The sequence below is a fragment of the Onychomys torridus genome, chromosome 2 (assembly GCF_903995425.1).
Source record: "Onychomys torridus chromosome 2, mOncTor1.1, whole genome shotgun sequence".
In the NCBI taxonomy this organism is placed as follows: Eukaryota; Metazoa; Chordata; class Mammalia; order Rodentia; family Cricetidae; genus Onychomys; species Onychomys torridus.
Genome location: NC_050444.1, coordinates 21,520,709 through 21,535,255, shown reverse-complemented (window position 1 = coordinate 21,535,255; position 14,547 = coordinate 21,520,709). Strand labels below are relative to the sequence as shown.

General features: G+C 43.6%; 1 protein-coding gene across 2 annotated transcripts in view; it reads left to right on the top strand.

The window, feature by feature from the left end:
• The window catches only part of LOC118578702 (signal-regulatory protein beta-1-like), a 52,036-nt gene that overhangs the window by 23,879 nt on the left and 13,610 nt on the right, over nucleotides 1-14,547 (top strand). For both annotated transcript variants that reach the window (XM_036179868.1, XM_036179867.1), the window contains exon 3: nucleotides 12,111-12,455. In XM_036179868.1, coding sequence (XP_036035761.1) covers nucleotides 12,111-12,455 — 345 coding nt within the window. The remainder of the gene's footprint in view (nucleotides 1-12,110; nucleotides 12,456-14,547) is intronic.

The following is a 14,547-nucleotide window of genomic DNA, read 5'->3' as shown; positions in this document are numbered from 1 at the left end:
GGGACTTGAATGGTCAAGGGGACAAGTGTATGAGAGGAAAGGTTGGAAGAGATTGTTGAGAGTTTGAGACAGGAGTGTGGAGGGTTGGCACAACATAGAGACAAAAGGATAAGTGTGGAAGAATTGAGGGGAGGAAAAAGTGTGGTTGTTATATTGTGTATCCCAATAAACTTATCTGGGGATCAGAGAACAGAACAGCCACTCTATTAAACATAGAGGTTAGGCAGTGGTAGCACATGTCTTTAATCCTAGCATTCTGGAAGCAGAGATCCATTTGGAAATAGAGCCAGGCATGGTGACACACACCTTTAATCTCCAGCACTTGAGGTCTCATGTCTTGTTTGGGAAAGACACATGCCTTTAATCCCAGTAAGTGATGGCAGGGAGCAGAAATGTATATAAGGCATGAGGACCAGGAACTAGATGCTTTTTAAGCTTATAGGCTTTTAGGAGAAGTTCATCTGAGATCCATTTGGATGAGGACTCAGAGGCTTCCAGTTTGAGGAAATAGGATCGGCTGAGAAGTTGGTGAGGTGAGGTGAAGTATGGCTTGTTCTGCTTCTCTGATCTTTCAGCATTCACCCCAATGTGTGGCTCTGAATTTTTTTTAATTAATAAGACCATTTAAGAACCATGATACAGGTAAGAAAGTGAGTAATGAATTTGGTAAGAGAAGTTTTGGAGGGATGGAATCTGAGAGGGTGGAAGAGATTTAGTAGTTGAGAGAGATTTGGTAGGAACAGACTGTGAGAGGGGATCAATAGATTGTGAGAGGGGATCATTAGATTGTGAGGGGATCAATAGATTGTGAGAGGGGATCAATAGATTGTGAGAGGGGATCATTAGATTGTGAGGGGATCAATAGATTGTGAGAGGGGATCCCAGGATTTGTTAGGCTTAGAGATGAGCAGAGAAACTGCTCTATGTTTTCCTATGGCAAGAGCTCATAGACAAGGTCCGTCATGGATGGTGTTACCTAGAGTTTTGGAGAGGTAAGTGAAAAAGGGCCAAGGACAGTTTTAAGAAGTGTTTAGGTGTTTTGGAAATGTAAGGATGGAAATGTTTGCATAGATCTGGGAGGTAGAGATGTAGAATAGAAAGGAGAATGTTTTGAACTTAAGGAATTATTTGTGGATGGGAGGAAGGAAAAGGTCCAGTAGTGGCTTGTTATCAAGGGTTTACTAGGATTGGGTATCCAGGGGCCCATCTGCAGAGGAAATTGGCCATGAGGGCAGAGATAAGGAATGGAGATGGGCAAGAAGGTTTAAAATGAGGTCGGGCTGGAGAGATGGCTCAGCTGTTAAAGGCTAGGCTCACAACCAAAAATATAAAATGAGGTATCTATGGGTTGGCTTTAAAAAGAACTTAAAATAGGTGCCCTGGGAGAGGGGAGTTGAGCTTTGGAAGGTAAGACCTCTTGGAGCTGAGGAAATTGAAGTGAAGTGGTATCAGATTAGCTAGCAGAGAGGTCAGTACTGTAAACAAGGAGGTTATCTATATTCTGAAGCAGGCTTGAGGGAAATGGGGGAAGGCAGACCACGTCTATAGTACATGTCTGACCAAAAAGTGGGGACTATCTCTGAATCCTTGGGGAAGGACAGTGCAGGTCAGTTGTCAGGATTGTTGAGTATCAGGATCTGTCCAAGTGAAGGCAAAATAGTCTTGAGAGTTGTCTTAGGGTTCTATTGCTGTGAAAAGACACCATGACCATAGCATTTCCCATTAAAAAAAAATTTAATTGGGATATCTTGCTTACAGTCTCAGAGGTTCAGTCTATTATCATCATGGTAGGGAACATGGTACCATGCAGGAAGATGTGGTGCTGGAGGAACAGCTGAGAGTCCCACATCTTGCAGGCAACAGGAATCAGATTGACAGTCACACTGAGGGAAGCATGAGCAAAAGAGTGCTCTAAGCTCAAGTCCACAGTGACACACTTCCTCCAAAAAGCCACACCTCCTAACAGTGCCCCTCCCCTTAGGGGCCATTTTCTTTAAAAAAACAAAAAACAAAAAACACGGGAGTGGACACCCTAGAGTATTGAGAAGAAAGCATCTTTAAGATTTAGGACTGAGGGGCTGGAGAGATGGCTCAGAGGTTAAGAGCAAGTGTTCTTCCAGAGTTCAGTTCCCAGCAACCACGTGGTGGCTCACAACCATCTGTAATGAGATCTGATGCCCCCTTCTGGCCTGCAGTCAAACATGCTGTATACATAGTAAATAAATAAATCTTTTAAAAAAAGATTTAGGACTGAAAAGTGAGCAGTTTTCTCAGGAATAATGGAGAGGATAGCCTAAGGGTTAGAGACTAAAGGGTGTACAGGGACAACAGTAGCATTATTGGAGCACAGGTCCTGCACGAGGTGAAAAGTTCTCTTAAGTTTTTTGACTGTTAATATAGGAGTATTGTAGGGTGAGGAATAGAAATGATGGATTTGAGGTCGAAACAAAGGCTGATTAAAGGAAGGGACTATTGGTATTTTAAGATGTGTGCAGAAGGGTATTTTAGTTTAATAGAGAGGGATTTATGATGTGCAGATAGAGAACGAGAGGTAGTACCCCATACAGAGGGATGTACTAGACAAGGAGGCAGAAGGCAAGAGAGGTTTGAGGATTTTTGATGAAATATCCCAGTACCAACCATAGAGACATGGAGGTCAGTACAGACAGGCAGTGATGAAGAAGTGAGAGCCAATGAGAGGGCAGAACAGCAAGGTAATAAAGGTGTGGTTAAGACAGGAAGTAACTCACTTTTGGTAGCTGCAGAGCAGGAGAGGTAAGGTTGGTGGCTATCACTATTTCCCTCATCTCTAAGGCTTTCACCCCTCTGTTTGGCTCTGTGTATTTTATTTAATAAGACCATTTAGAAATTTGTCTACAGTCCTGCTTGTAGACAGTTTGGACAGAGTCAAGGCAGCAATCAAGGTAAAGGGCACTTTTTCACCCAGTAGCCAGCTTTGTTACCTTTAAAGCAAGCTCTATGTGAGGGTTCTTTAGTGACTCGTCATCTTTTTTGGAGGAGATTAGGGGTGCTGCCAGGAACTGGCATGTCTCTCTATCATGCTTGTTTTATATGTCTGAGTTTAAGCTGTAGGCAGTTTAATCTGTATCAAGTTTGTTTTGTATGACTGAATTTAAGCTACAGGCAGTATCAGGACAGGAAGGGTTATTAAGTTGGGAAAGTAGCCAGGGCCTTGTCTGAGGGAGGTGTAAGATAAGAAGGATCATAAAGTAATTAAAAATGGAGAATTTGGCTTCAGGAAGAGAGGAGAGAGGAGGCAGTGGCTGTAGAGGTTTAACTGCAGAGGCTGAGCTGACAGGGGACACAGGAGAGCAAGTGTGGCAGGAGCCAGTGGCTGATACAGGGAATTTGGTTTCAGGACAGAGTAGGGCATCATGGGGCTGAGATGGTTCTGGAGCTATGGCAGTGATGGGGGCTGCACTGTGGGTGATATTTTGAGGAGAATAGAGGGTAGAAAAATAACATTTTGTAGAAGAGAAGTTTTGGGAGTGTAGAACAGAGTTAATATATAAGAGATTTTTGGGACTCTGTATTAGTGTAAGCTGCAGGAGGAGTTTCAGGACAGAAAAGGGTTAAACTGAGAAAGTGGCAGGAGGGAAGGATGGCTGGCCCTGACAGAGGAGGATGGCTGGCATGAGAGCCAGTGACCTGGAGCTGGGGATGGGCAGGGATGGCATCGGCGGCTGCAGCAGCCATGGGGGAGGCTGGTGGGTTTGTTCGGGTTACTGGTTGTTAAGGAGAGTTGGAGAGACTGACCAGCTGCTGGGCCCAGCAGAGTGGAGTGGGCAGCGCAGCAAAAGACACTGTGAAACTCAGAGAAAAATAGAGGTTCGCAGAGGGAATCTGAAAAGTATAGCAATCTGTTTCAGGGCAGAAGGAAAAACAGTTTGTTAGCAGTTTTAAGTGGCAGCAATGTTTTTGTCAACAAAGATCAGAGCAACGGCCGTGGTGTGGAAGGGAGAGGGCTGTGGTCTGTGGTGTGGCCTGTAGTTGTAGCTGTTGGACAGCTGAGGCCTGAGGGGTGTGACCTGTGGCTCTGGTACCTGGGGGAGAGTAAGAGTGGCTGCACACCTATGGCAGAAGTGGCAGGCTTGGTCTGCTGAGATTGCACTAAACCAGTTTGAGGGCCTGACTTTCCCTTGGTTGCAGCATGTCATGAGCTGACTGGCGGGATTCTGCTGTTGTGACTGCCAGAAAGCTTTGGGGTTGGGGTTGGGTAGAGTGCAGGGCAGTTTACCAGTCACAGTGTTACTGCAGAGCTGCTGCAGAAGTTTGGATGACCAGAGAGTGGAAGGGGAAAGTTTGGAACTACGATTAGACTTAGGCAGAGGTGCAGTTGGAGACAGGAAGAAACATAGGAGTTCTCAGAGAGAGGAGGCAGAAGCCAGGGACAGATGGAGACTTGAGAGGTCTCCAAGAGAGAAAAGGGGGTTTATATTTTCCTTTTTTGATCCCTATGCCCCTTGAATTATAAAGGTTTCAGTTGGTTTGCTCTTCAGAGAGCATGAGGACTATTTTTGAGTGTTAGGATGTATTGGTAATTTTGAGTTCATGTTGGACTTTTCTCTCTGGATGGAGAAGATGGATTCTCTGTGCTATTGGGGTCCTTGGGCAAGGGTTGAGAGCCTAGGGCTTTCTCTGGTCTGGAACAGCCCTACAGAGACCTCTAGGAGAGAGGCCTGTCACTCAAGCTCTTTCACAAAGAGCAAGACCATCCAGGAACTCTCAGACAGCATTTTCAGAGGTTTAAGAAAGGGCACTGGATTCTGGCAGTGTGACCCTCAAAAGAGAAAGGACAACTTCCAACCAAGCCAAGCTAAATAGAATGTGTCTATTGGCTCTCCAAGGAGTCCACCATAACCAATGAAGGCTGTGGTGGGGTGCAGTCCCCTGAATCCCAGAAGACAGAGCAGGGACACTGGATACTCCATGGCTTACCTGATAACATGGGATATATTTAGGACAGCAAGGGAGGAGGAATTTGCCAGTCTGCTGCTGTTGGATGAGACTGGGCATCAGGAGGTCTGAATGTACAAGAACTGTGCTGGAGGTGCTAAGGGATCCTGTCAGCAGAATCATGCATTTCTGCCAAGGAAAGGAAAAGTATCGGCTTAGGACCCTCAAGACCACGTTCTCAGCACTTTATTTGCCAAGATGACAGGGGAAATTTATTTGCCCCAGAGGAATAGAGGGCAAGGATAAGGGGGAAAGGACAGGAGACAGAGGAAGACGGAGAAGGGGAAGGGAATCAGGGAAAGGGGGCAGGGATATTTGTCCCAGAGAGACAAACAGAAGGGAGACAGATGTGGGACATAGGAAAATGACAATTTATAAAGGTAAAATGGGAAACCCCCTGTTAGGATGAGGTGCTTAATTTTAATTGAGCATGTTAATTAGGTGAGTCAAAGAGGGCTTTTGATTGCTGTTTATCAAGACTTTGATAGCTGGACCTTGGAAGTCAGCCTTAGGAGGAGGGATTGTCCAAACAAGTGACTAGACCTTGGGAGCTAGCTCCAGGAATGTAATCTGGTGGTTTTTCTCAAGGCAGAGGGAACCGGGGAGAAGGTCAAGGTCTGCTAGAGTCCTGTGTCCAGTGGGCTAGTGTCCCTTCACTGTGAATAGAACTAAAGGACTTCAGGTAAACACCAGAACTGACAAAGGAGAGAAGTTCAGAACATTGTTCATTTTCTAGAGGCAATGTCCTGAGCACTGCTCTGTGAGTCCATTAGTTGCAACAGGTGACCAAAATAGCCTATCAGAAAATTATTAGAACACACTAATTATATTTTTCCAACATTAAAGCTGACAAAGTTACTTTCAGCAGAATCCCACTTAAATCGATATAAATCTGAGTACTATCAGAGAATGAAAGTCAGTTCCAAAGCTGCTGATGGCCTGGCTCCATGCTCAGCACGCTCTGCTCACTTCCTGGCACATTGAGGCTGACATGCAGGCCAGGGACATGGACAGAGGGAAGTGTCTCTGCAATGCTCAGCCACCATTCTCACTTAGGTTCCTCATTCTGTACTCTCTCCTCCAGTTCTTTTCTCATCTGACCACAGACTTCTCAACAAGTCCCGCTGCTTTGAGAGGCTGTATTATTTTGTCTTACCAGTGCCTGTGTTCTGTTTCTAGGGTTGCCATGGCAATGTACCCCAGGCTGGAGGCCCATACAGTAGACATTCATTTCCTCATAGTTCTGGAGGCTGGTAACCCAGGGTCAAGAAGTCCACTGAGATACTTTTCTTCCATGATGCCTCTCCTGTTGTAAATTATACCTTCTCTCCACACAGGATCTTACTTCAACCTGTCTCTGTGGAACTTCCCCATGTATTGAAATTTAACCAGTCACAGTGGGTTAAGGGCCACACAAATGACCTCAATTGACCTTTAAAGACCTTGTTCCAAATACAGTCACATTATGAGGTACTGGGGTTATAGCTCTCCTATGTAGAGCATAAGCAACTCATATATAACAAGTCCTCACACATCACTGGTCTCCTTGCTTTTCTCCAGGGAGCTTTGTTTCCTTCTTCTCATGGTAAGGATTATTGACACTGAGTGGTCCCTGCTGATGATGCCCAAAGGCTGTTTGTCTTCAGTACCTTCTTTGTCTGTGAGAAAAACTAGGTAAAGTCAGGTCAGGACTTAGCGGCCCTCTGGCTCCCCACTGTGGTTAGGGGCTCTATTGTGTCATCTAATAATAGAAGTCGAACTTGAAAATGTCCTCACTACACTCTCATTGCAACTGATACTTGCAATAATTGATGAGTCCTTCTGATGATTTTAGAACTCCCTGAAGCTTTTATTTTATTTTTTTGGATTTTTGAGACAGGGTTTCTTCGGGTAGTTTTGGTGCCTGTCCTGTATCTTGCTCTGTAGACCAGGCTGGCCTCAAACTCATAGAGATCTACCTGGCTCTGCCTCCTGAGTGCTGGGATTAAAGGCATGCATCACCACCATCTTGCTTGAAGCTTTTTTATTTTTAATTTTATCAAGTTAATATATAGTTACATCTTTTCCCAGCTTCCTTTCTCAAGTCCATGAGCTCTGTTTATTTAACTGTTCTCTCCCTCCCCCCTCTCCCTCCATACACACACACACACACACACACACACACACACACACACACACACTCAGTCCATACACTGTTACCTGAACAAGGGTAACCCAATACACATGATAGACACTATGAAAGGGGTGTATGTCACTGACAGACATTGGGTGTCTTTGCTCTGCCCTTGCACTCATGTTCCAGCCCTGCTTTGCTCTACTACTGTCTCTTTACTACAATCACCTGTCTCCCTACAGGCTCCAGTGCAACAGGATGGCCAACAGATTGAAATTTCTAAACTGTGATATTTAGTACAACATCTGCTTTACTGGCTGATTTATCTTAGAGATTTACTTCAGTATTGGGAAGTTGTCTAGCACAAATGCTATCCTTTGAGTCTGAAATATACTGAAGAATTCATGTATTAAACCCTTTGTTCCCAGATGATAGCACTACTGTGAGAAATCATGGTGTGTTTAGAAGGTAAGGTGGACATGAGCAACATTGTTCCATTACACACTTTCTTCATGAGAAGGTTCTGCCTCCCCTGAGACCACAGCAATGGAGCCAGCCTACCTAGGATCCCTGAACTCTCTCAATCAATGACACCAAGGACATATTTATACCTTTGAAGTGTTTATCCCAGGTATTTTTCAAATCTATAGGACGCTAATATAGCAAGCTATACTTATCTCTAGATTCACATCTGTACCTAGAGCTAGAAGCAGCTCTATAATCTGTGCCCAGCTCCATGACACTATGTAGATCATTCAATGTCAGTGAATGATCCATGACTCAGCAAATCAACTGAGAAATGACTTTTCAATGTCCTGAACACTCACCATGTCCCAGATACTATAGAAAGTACTCCACTGTTCTGGCTCATAAGGGTCTACATGTCAGGTTAATGTTCATATCACATTGCCACAGACAGAGAAAAAGAAGCAGAAGAACCAAAAACTCTAAGGGCAATTTCTAGAGCTGTGGCTCGAACTCAGTTGTCTGATCGATGCCATGGTATTTGATCGACCCCTTGAACTGCAGCCTGATGAAGCGAGGACAGGGTCTATGGTTCTCTGCTCCTGGGATCCTCAGCTTCCTCCTTACATGCAAACGGCTTTTCTTTGGAAAGGTCGTTCACATGGGAAACCAGGTTTCTTTTCTCTTTTTTTCTTCTCCTTTTTTTATTTATTATATTTGTGTTTAATTTTACACATCAGCCATGGGTTCCCCTCTCCTCCCCCCTTCCGCCCCCACCTTCCCTCCCCCAGTCCCTCCCCTCCATTCCCATCTCCTCCAGGGCCAAGACTCCCCTGGGGATTCATTTAAACCTGGTGGATCCAGTGCAGGCAGGTCCAGTCCCCTCCTTCCAGGCTGAGCAAAGTGTCCCTGTGTAAGCCCAAGGTTCCAAACAGCCAGCTCATGCACTAAGGACAGGTCCCGGTCCCACTGCCTGGGTGCCTCCCAAACAGTTCAAGCTATTCAATTGTCTCAAGAGATCCAACATCCTTGGCTTTTATTCTTATGTACCATGCTCTATTCTCCTCTATGCTAAAACACTTTTCTCTTGCATCATTGTGACACTTTACAGGGTGGTGTGTTGCTGTCATTATGGTTCTGCTGGGATAAGTTGAATGGTAAGGATGGAACCCCTGTGCTAGTATGCTGGGATTTCTGTGGACTCATATAGATAAGGATAAGATGGACTGTCTAATTCCACACCCCTACCTGTGTGAAATCAGAAACACTTTCCCTATTTAGATAGTACATAGCTATTGTTGCCTGGGCTCTGGGGATAGACAGAAAAGAAGGATGGAGAATCTCTCAAGCAAAGCTGCTGTGCAGACTCCAGCTGACCTCCCTAAATCAGCTAAAGCCTGTAATGACTGGATGCTTCCATTATCTATGATCACCCACATCCATGCATACAGAATTAGCTGAGATTCTCATGTCCACTCTGCAAAGCAGATTCCACAGTTGTCAGGATACAAGGTTTACTTTTCTGTGCTCTCATCCCAGAAAGGAAGGTTCTAGTCCCTCCCTTGTTGAGTTCCTTCATTTTCCCATATTTGGTTGCCTTAACGTGCACCTGACCACTGCTTTAGTTCTTTTTGAGAGATGAGGTGAGTCCTGGGCACATGACATTGACTGTCAAATCTCCTCAAATTTACCATTTTACATTTATAGAATAAATTTATCAAATTATTTTGTAAGTATCAAAAGCATTATTTCATTTTAGTTTCTATTCATTATGTTAGAGCATCTATGCTAATGAATGTTGCAGAGAAATGGCTACTACAGTCGTGTCCTGTTTAAGCAAGCCTACTGAAGGAGCAAGCCATCCATACTGTTTTTTACTCTCTAGTTTATTCCTGTATCAACATTATAGGTCCTGTTGCTCAATAAAATTTGAAGTTATGATTAGGTTTTTAAATACTATATTAAATCAGTCCATGAAATTATGAGAGTTGCTACATTTTTTTGAATTCTGGACTTATGTTATCTTAGTACAAAAGCTAATTACATCTTTTTAACCTTTATTTTGTTTTCTAACAAAAGTTTTAGTCTATAAATTTATTACATAAATGTAGGATTTCCAGTTGGAACAAATTATTCTAACAAAAGTTTTAGTCTATAAATTTATTACATAAATGTAGGATTTCCAGTTGGAACAAATTATAGAACTTTGACAAAATTCTTTATATAATTTGTGTACATAGCTATGCCAAAAATATAAATTACTTATAGGCTCATATAATCCAACCCATTCCCATATTTCACTTTTCAGTTAGTAAGTATTCTAAGACTATACACATGTTTGCTAGATCTGGCATTATCTCAATACACAAAGTTTTAATTTCTCAAAGATGCTTTTGGCTTTTGGCTTAAGTTATCTCGGAGGCAGATTTTTCACAACAGATAGTCTTGTTTGAGACCTAAGAGTGACAGTAAGGCCTGAGCCCATCCCCCATCCTTCCTAACAGCTCCAGGTACATGGCCTCACTAAGGCTATTAAGGAGAACTACAAGGTAAAATATTAGAGTCACCATTACCAGACAGCTAAGTGGAAACTGGGAGCTCAGGATGATTTATGAAATTTTAAAATTTACCATCCAGACAGAGGTTATAATGTCTTTTAAACAGAGCCTTATTGTCTGGGATCCCTTATTTCAGCCCAAGGGAAGCCCATTAACATCTCCTGCAGGACAGGTATCACTGTAATGAACTCAGATTTTTAACTGGGAAGAGCATGTTTACTCCGTAGTGTTGGACCCATAGTGTTGTCATGTGTGGAATTCTTGGTTTTACTAAAATTCTGGATATACTTTTTTCTTTTAGGACTGTGAATACACACACTATCTCATTGCCTCCTGGATGTTGACATTTCTGATAAGAGCTGTGTTCACATCATTAGCAGAATGAGATGAGTCATGCTCTAGGCTGCTCTCAGCATTCTGTTACTCCTCTTTTGTCTGTTGGATTCTAGTGTGTGCTGGTGTGGGCCTCTCTGAGCTGATCTCACATTGAATTAGCTCAGTGTGTTGGAATTATAGTTCTTATTTTTCACAAACCTGGAATGTTTTGAACAACCGTTTTTTCCCCCAATTGTCTTGCCACTACACTCCAAATTCTTCAATTTCTTCTCTTTATTGCACCCCTACCCCTGCAGTGCTGACTGAGTAATGTTATTGTATCCATTTCCATGACTTTAGAGATTTCGTTTGTAACCCGCTAAATCCTCTGTGGACCCTGTCCATTGGAATAATAAATTATATACATCTCAACTCCTCAATGCCATTTGGTTCCTCCCCATAGTTTCTCTCCATTTGGTGTTACATTTTGCTATTCGGACTCTTCACTTTCTTTAATGCTTTTCCATACTTTCATTTTCTCTTTTTATATCTCAAATGAATGTTGTACAGTCTTGGTCCAGTAGTGTAGTACAGTGCAGTACAGTACAGTCCTCCCAGATCAAGAAGGGGTCGGAAGTGTCAGGGTTGTGGGACTCAGAGTTACTGAGCAAATAGGATGCTGTGATGGGAAGACAGATGACAAGGGAGAGCACAGCCAGGTGACCACACCATGTGCAAGGAAACAACAGGGCCTCCTGGAGGGTGAGGTGCTGTGAGCCCATGATAGTTGCCTTGTGACACCAAATTAGAACTTCTGACCTCCAAAGCATGAAATAAAACATTTCTGTTGTGTCAGACCATTAACTTTATAGGAATCTGTTACATCATCCTTAAAGTTACTATAATGCTGGGGTTGGAAAGATGGTTCAGGGAGTAAGACCACTTGCTACTCTTCCATGGGACCCAGGTAAAATTCTGAGCACCCACACAATGACTTATAACTATATATAACTTTAGTTGCAAGGGTTGTGACACCCTCTTCTAGCTTCCTTGACCACGAAGCATGCATTTGGTGAATAGACATGCATGGAAGCAAAATACACATAAATGTAAAATTAATTAGCTAACTACTGTGATTATAAGAGATATTTTTAAGAATTGGTAACTTAAACAGAGGTTTTATTTCTCTAATTAAGGTGCATGTTATTACATATTGGGAGCTATCTATGGAATTAATATTCACTCCATCTGATTAAGCAAACTTTGTGGTGAGCTGGGGACCTGAACTAGAGAATCTTATAGTCAAATGTACATCTCATTAATTATATCTAGCTCTTATATTCATATATAACTAGCTTTAAATAGTCCTGTAAATCAATACAATACTATTGTATAAGAAGTGCTCATTCCATGTATACAGAAGATGAAAATCAAGCAGATATTAGATGAAGCACGAGAATTGCAAACAGAATTGGTGCTTCAGTCAGAATCCTGCCAAGTTCTCAGTGTCAGGGATTCAGTTTCCTTGTGTGTGTTAATCCTTGTGTTCAGAGGCCCATGTGAGGAGAACTGTGATCACATCATTCTTAGCTCTAGGAAGTAGCAGTATATGATTACGAACTAGAGGAGCCTGTGTGTTCCCATCAGGATGAGCAACTAATTGATATTTCCTGCAAGAGCAGATGCATGGGAGATGAAGGTGATTCAGCCTGAGAAATCAGTTTCTGTTGCTGCTGGAGACTCAGCCATTCTGAACTGCACTGTGACCTCCCTGCTCCCTGTGGGGCCCAAGCAGTGGTTCAGGGGTGCAGGGCAGAGTCGGCACCTAATATATAGTTTCACAGGAGAGAAGTTCCCCAGAGTCACAAATGTTACAGATACTTCAAAGAGAAACAACCTGGACTTTTCCATCCGTATCAGTAATGTCACACCTGCTGACTCTGGTACATACTACTGCGTGAAGATCAACAGAGCAGACGCTGACAGGGAGCTTCAGTCTGGGGGAGGCACAGTGCTGTATGTGCTTGGTAAGTACTGCGTTGTCCTCCTCATCCCTGATTTCTCCAACAGGTCAAAATGTGCCCAAGATTCTGTGAACAGCAAGGAACAAGCTAGTGTGGAAGTGACCCTTGTGTTCATAAGGGGATTTTAGACCAACTGTGGACCAAGGGAGCTGAGGCCTAGACATCCTATTGGCTAGAAGTCCCCTTCTGGTAAATGGGGGTAAATTAATACCCTTGTCTGAATGCCTGGCAGTGCTTAGTTTTCTGTCTGTCCCAGCATAGCCCAGCCGACTGGCCACATTAAAACCCTGAGAGCTGACTGCCCTGTCCAGTGACAGGGTCAGACCTGGCCTACCGCCTCCAGAGTGTATTTCACCACCTGAGTAAGTCTTTCCTTTCTGCCCCAATGACCCAGAACCTAGTTACGACAGGTTCCATGTATATGACCACAGAGATGGCAGGTAGCAGGCAAGCAGGAGCTCTTTACCCCCAAGACATGTGTCTCCTCCTTCCCAAGAGGTAAAGTACATGAAAGCAGAAAGTGACAGGGTCAAGGCACAGTGTCCTTTTCCCATTTCCTCTTCATCCACAACACACTGAGAACATTCCATACATGTGCACATTCTCTGTGGAATGTCTCAGCCCTGGTTTAGATGCTGGCACCAAGCTAAGCCTATGACTTGGATCTGTCTGAAAACATTTTATTGCAAGGATCAACTCTCACAGGAACTGAGGGTTCTGGGCAACATAAGCTTATATCCTGGAGAGTGTCTCCATGTGGAAGACCTCCAGACATCAGCTGAACAACAACAAGACACTCCTGACAGAGGCCTGAGGTTTTCTTTCTAAGTCTTTATTCTGGGAATTTTACAGAATGAAGGACAGTAAGTCTATCCAGCCCAGTCTTGTTTGAGATGTGAGCCCTGTGTTCCAGTGCCCTGTCCATGATCACATAGCCATTGTGATCATTGTTGCTGAGATCTGGTCTTGAACCTACATCTGACTCCAGACCAGCTTCTTGCTGTCCAAGCATGAGACTCCATCTCAACTTAGGAGCCTGAAGCATAAGAGATGCTGAGTCAGAATTTCTCTCAGCCAGCATTTCCATTCATCATCAATTACCCAAGGTTCCAAGATGTTACTTACACTCAGATACTAATGGTAGTGACTGAAAAGTTACCCTAATGCTAGCCATACCCTCATTCCATATTAGAACTGATAAACGATTGCCCTCTGTAAACAAAGCATCCTAGTCCAGTGATTAGAGACACACTAATTCAGATCCCAGCTCAAGAATGTTTCATTTGTTTCAATTTGTCTCTACAGAAGCAGTGCTACAGTGATGACCCCATTAAACCACAGTCCTGACAATAAGGCACAAACCCTGTGGTCAAGGCCTGCTGGGTTTCAGGGTGAACTGGTTTATCAGCATATTACCTGTTACCTACCCGTGTGCAGCTGTAGCAAGTCTCACACCACCCAATGGAGAGTGACAGGGAGACTGGCTTCATCCTAACTTGGTAGATGTCACAAATAAGGACAATGAAGTTCTATCTAGGTCATGGATTTCTTAGGCAATCCCAACCAGCAAGTGGCTCATTTAAGATGCAATCCACAAGCTCCCAGTCATACTTATTCTGACATGTCATTTGCTCTAAGGATGCCCTTGATGACAGAGTGTATGGAAGGAGGGGAACATAACAATGTGCTATATGCCACATCTCTGTTATGTCATTTTCTCCCTAAGTGTGAGCTGTAGGGGAGAGGTCACTTCTTCCCTTTAGATAAGATGCTGAGGTTCGTAGAGAATACCTGACTTGTGAGCAGGTGAAGAATAATCAAGATTTTAACAAAGTGCCCTGCATCATAGACTAACACAGAATACAGGGTATACATCCTATATAGTTTATTCTCCAAGCAGAAGTCAGAGAATGGAGCTGCCTCCTGTGTCTAGTCTTAAAAATGTCATCTGTCCATGGAAGAAGGAAAAAGGCTGGTCTCCCAGAGCCTGAGGCCCCTGGAATGAGAACCTCCTGTCTGGAGCCCCCTAGAACAGAGATTTGGCTTAGAATTCCTCTAGTTAGATTCTTAGAGAAGAGGCAGAGTCAGTGGCAGG